The sequence below is a fragment of the Cynara cardunculus genome (assembly GCF_001531365.2).
Source record: "Cynara cardunculus var. scolymus isolate 2C chromosome LG 3, CcrdV1, whole genome shotgun sequence".
NCBI classification, from domain to species: Eukaryota; Viridiplantae; Streptophyta; class Magnoliopsida; order Asterales; family Asteraceae; genus Cynara; species Cynara cardunculus.
Genome location: NC_037530.1, coordinates 6,399,064 through 6,403,720, shown reverse-complemented (window position 1 = coordinate 6,403,720; position 4,657 = coordinate 6,399,064). Strand labels below are relative to the sequence as shown.

Here is a 4,657-nt window from a genome sequence, read left to right as displayed (position 1 = left end):
CCAATTGTAAATTTTATAATGTATTAAAAATATATATCATTAAAAAAATAAAATAAAAAATCTTATTTTTTTTAATGAAGGACCGGTTGGGACCGGTTGGGACCGGGACCGGGACCGGCGGCCCTTAACCGGTTATAAAGTACCTATACCGGTCCTATCATTTTCGACCGGGACCGGGACCGAGACCGAGAGCGGTTACGCCGGAACCGGTTATGGCCGGTTATGAGAATGGTGAGGACCGATTGGGACCGGCCCGGGACTGGCCCGGGACCGGTTTTTGGCCATCTCTAATTACAATACGTTCAAGAATATACAAGTCGACCCATTTCAAGATTTGAAAGCCCATACCCGGATCCGCCAAACCATCCGGCAACCCCTATCTCCTCTTCTCTTCCATTTCCCCTGCTTAAACCCTTTTCAAGAACCCTAATTCAGTTTCTCTCAAGATTTGAAGCAAATGGCTCTTTCTAAACCCACGTTCTTCAATCACCTCAAATTGCTCGTGAGAACCCATCACCACCATCATCACCCGCTCCGCCCGGCTGTTGTATCGCTCCGCCAGTTATCATTTGCCACACCAGAAGACGCCGCCGCGGAACGCCGTCGCCGGAAACGTCGCCTCCGTATCGAACCCCCTCTTAATGCCCTCCGTTCCAACACCCAATCCCAACCTCGCCCTACCCCAAGCCCTAATGCAAACCCTAACGCCCCGAAAATCCCAGAACACGTATCTGCTCTCACCGGCAACCGCCTCAACCTCCATAATCGTATCCTCAAACTCATCCGTGAAAACGATCTGCAAGAAGCCGTTTTGTTGACGCGTCACTCTGTCTACTCCAACTGCAAACCGACCATATTCACTTGCAACGCCGTGATGGCCGCCTGTCTCCGACAGTCTAAATACGCGGAGCTTCTTAACCTCCACCGCTTCATCACACAAGCAGCCGTCGCGGCGAACATCGTCACTTATAACCTCATCATCAACACCTATATGGATTGCCGTAAAACCGATACCGCAATGGAACACTACAAACAGTTAATTGATAATGCCCCATTTGATCCAAACACAACGACATATCGCATTATAGTGAAAGGGCTTGTTGATAATAATAAGTTGGAGAAAGCATTGGAAATTAAAGATGAGATGCTAACGAAAGGGTTTGAAGCTGATCCGATTGTTTATAGTTATTTGATGTCTGGGCAAGCTAAGACTGAGAACCCTGATGGAATTTTTGATCTTTTTGAGGAATTGAAGGAGAAATTAGGTGGATTTGTGCATGATGGGGTTGTTTATGGGAGTGTTATAAAAGGGTATTTCCTGAAGGGAATGGAGAAGGAGGCTATGAAGTGTTATGAAGAAGCTTTGGCCGATGATTCAAAGATCAAGATGAGTGCAATTGCGTTTAATTCGATTTTGGATGCACTGTTTAAGAATGGAAAGTTTGATGATGCCTTGAAGCTGTTCGATAAAATGCTGGCTGAGCACAACCCACCCAAGCTGCTGACTGTGAATTTGGGTAGCTATAATGTGATGGTGGACGGATGTTGTGCAGAAAGGAGATTCGATGATGCAATTAACGTGTTCAATAGCATGGGTGAGAAGCGGTGTCATCCGGACACTCTTTCATATAATAATCTAATCGAACAGTTGTGTGATAACGGGATGTTGGCTAAAGGGGAAGAGCTCTATAATGGTATGACTGAGAAGGGAGTGAGCCCAGATGAGTACACTTTTGTTGTATTGATGGATACTTGTTTCAAAGAAAGCCGTCCTGATGATGCAGCTGCATATTACAAGAAAATGATTGAATCCAAACTGAGGCCAAATTTGGGAGTTTATAATCGGTTAATGGATGGCTTGGTAAAAGTTGGGAAGGTTGATGAGGCTAAATCTTTTTTTGATATGATGGTGCCTAAGCTGCGAATGGATGATGATAGCTATAAGTTTATGATGAAGGCGCTCTTTGATATCAAGAAACATGATGAAGTTCTTGAAATCATTGGCAAAATGTTGAGGGAGGATCCTTTGGATTTTTCGGAGGAGTTGCAGGAGTTTGTAAGAGAGGAGCTGAGGAAAGAAGAAAGGGAGGAGGATTTGGTGACACTTATGGCGGATATAAAAAGAGAAAAAGCCGAAGCAGAAGCTAAAGAAGCCGAAGAAGCAGAAAGAGCAAAAGCTAGTGCTAGAGCTGCTGTTTCTTCTTTGTTGCCATCTAAGTTGTTTGGTGATAAGGTTGATGCAGAGAATTCTAATGAGAATAACGAGTCTGGTGGTGAGATTGTGGCAGAAATGGCAGATGGTGAGGTGAAGGTTGAAGAGACTGATGCATCCAGTGAGCAGGTAACTGCATAACTACGTTTATGTTGTTTGAATTGATTAAGAAATTCGAACTAATGATGATCTTCTTTAGTTGCATCTAATGATATAAAGATGAAATCATTTGCAAAATGATGATAATTTGTTCATTGAAAATATATTGATTTTGCTGGATTTGCATGCATGTTGTTCCATTGTCTCCTTATGTGATGATTCTCTGAATGTGATCCTGATGGGCTGAGGTGAATGATTACTTACAAGATGAATAAGATGCATTTAGTTTTTTAGGAGTTTGAGACCTGGAATTCTATTCCAAATTTTGTGCTAAAATTATAAAATCGAAGTCCACGAAGAAGTAAAATAGCTTCTATGATAAAGTTCAAACGATCAAGTCATTCTTGATTCTTGAAGATTTAGGTGTTCTGTTCGTCTAAAATTAGGAGTTAGTAAGATAGGTTCTTCAACCCTTCGCCTAATCTTTGTACTTGGTGCAGTTCATTGGGGTGCGTTTTGTATGACAGGAGTCCGTATAGTACAAAAGCTTGTTGTCCCATATTTGGTGCGACATACTGGGACATGACATGACTTGATTGAGACAAAAATCCATTTTTTTCTGTCCCATCAAAATAAGTCGAACAAAAATCAGGGATACATTACCAAACTACCAAAGTCAAATTAAAACCTTCAGAATTCTTTCACCTGCCTATCTTACTTCGACCTATACAGTCCTGTCCCGTCTACCAAATGCACCCTTGGGGAGGTGGCAGGATGCGCTTTCTGTGCAACCTTGACCATTTCCCCAAATTATTGATGAGAGATTCACAAGGATGCAAGAATTTCAAGCTAATATTTTCTTTCTTTTTGCAAGAAATTTGAAGCTAAAGTTACATATTTGCTCATGATCATCATTTCAAGATATTGATGCTAATCGCTATGGTCCTCAAGATCTCATTGTATTTGTAGGGTAGTTGGACAACTAATTGCTATGGCTCACATTGTAAGGTAGTTAGACAAGTCGTTCAATAGTCAAACACCCGTATTAGGCTCTGTGTTGAGTCAAACATAGCAACATTCGTGGAAGCTTTTGGAAGTCGGTTGCTATGACAATACTAGTGTTTGGAAGTTTCTCATTTCACAAGTCTTGTGCATCTTGTTCCCCGACGTCCTTCCACATTAAACAAAAAGAAATCTGGTTCTAAATCCTTAGATTTCCATGCCCACTTACTTCTCGTCAAGGCCTAGGGATAGATGTGAAACGATTCTTATCAAAAGTTGCGTGCCTTGATTCGATAATGATAAGAACAGCATAATGATCGATTGGTTCAATAGTCTTGAATCTATTGGTTTTACTATTTGCAACATAGCCTATGAACAAGCATTCAATTCCTTTCTCCCCTAAATTATTTCTTATACGTTTAGGAACTTTAAATATTGCTCTACTCCCCATTCTTTAAGGTGATTTAGAGTTGTTTACCAATCGCTTACCTGGGTAAGCACTTACCAGGTCACTTAGTTTACCAGTTGCGTATGCAAGGACAAAGAATATTTCCCGGTAAGAGCTAAGGCAAAGATCGTGAGTCTTATACGGTAAGTGAGGTTGATGACTCTTACCCGATAAGTGCTTTCCGGGTGAAGACGCTTATCAACAATCCATTTTGATGGCCGAGAATGCTACTTGATAAGGTAGGTGAGGGTGGTGACTTTCTGATAAGTGGTTACCCGGTAAGCGTTTGGTAAACGGCTCCTATTGATTTCCTTTTATTCCAAATTTCATATGGGGTTGTGGACTTATACTCTTAGGGGCCGTTTACCATATGCATATTGGGTAAGTGTTTACAATGCCACTTATCTTACCGGATTAACATGGCAAGGGCCGAGAATCTTACCCAGTAAGAAGCAAGGCAAGGTTCGAGAGTCTTACCTGGTACGGGAGGTGACGACTCCTGCCGGTAAGTGTAGGTAAGATTGTTGCTCACAATGCAATTTTTATGGCTAAAAATCTTACCAGGTAAGGTCAGTGAGAGTGGTGACTTTGCTCTTACCACGTAAGCATTTTGGTAAACTACCCCTTGTAGTACTCTAGTGAAGATATAACAAGGAGCATGCAGCGCTTTATCCAAATAATGAACGTTTGGGAAGAAAAAAATAGTGTTTTAGTGGTGAATTAAAGTACAAATGACCTCTATTTTGTTCGCTTACTTAAAACAAATTCATGTTAAATTGCTTGCTTATCAACCCATGAATTTGTATAGCTTGGACTGCCATTGAAAATGATGTTGCCACCATTGATGAATTCCGTGAGCTTGCTTGAAATCCTCCGACGGGCTTCTGTTCACCGTC

At 41.6% G+C, this 4,657-nt stretch overlaps 1 protein-coding gene across 1 annotated transcript; it reads left to right on the top strand.

The window, feature by feature from the left end:
• The first annotated feature begins 457 nt into the window (after nucleotides 1-457).
• Nucleotides 458-2,483, top strand: LOC112509673 (pentatricopeptide repeat-containing protein At3g49240, mitochondrial). The gene has a single exon (XM_025114758.1). It carries the CDS (start codon nucleotides 458-460, stop codon nucleotides 2,351-2,353), a length of 1,896 nt encoding a protein of 631 aa, XP_024970526.1. The 3' UTR covers nucleotides 2,354-2,483.
• Nucleotides 2,484-4,657: the final 2,174 nt, after the last annotated feature.

What these genes read in the sequence shown, in the direction of transcription:
- LOC112509673 (XM_025114758.1), top strand. Translation starts at nt 458, where the DNA reads ATGGCTCTTTCTAAACCCACGTTCTTCAATCACCTCAAATTGCTCGTG.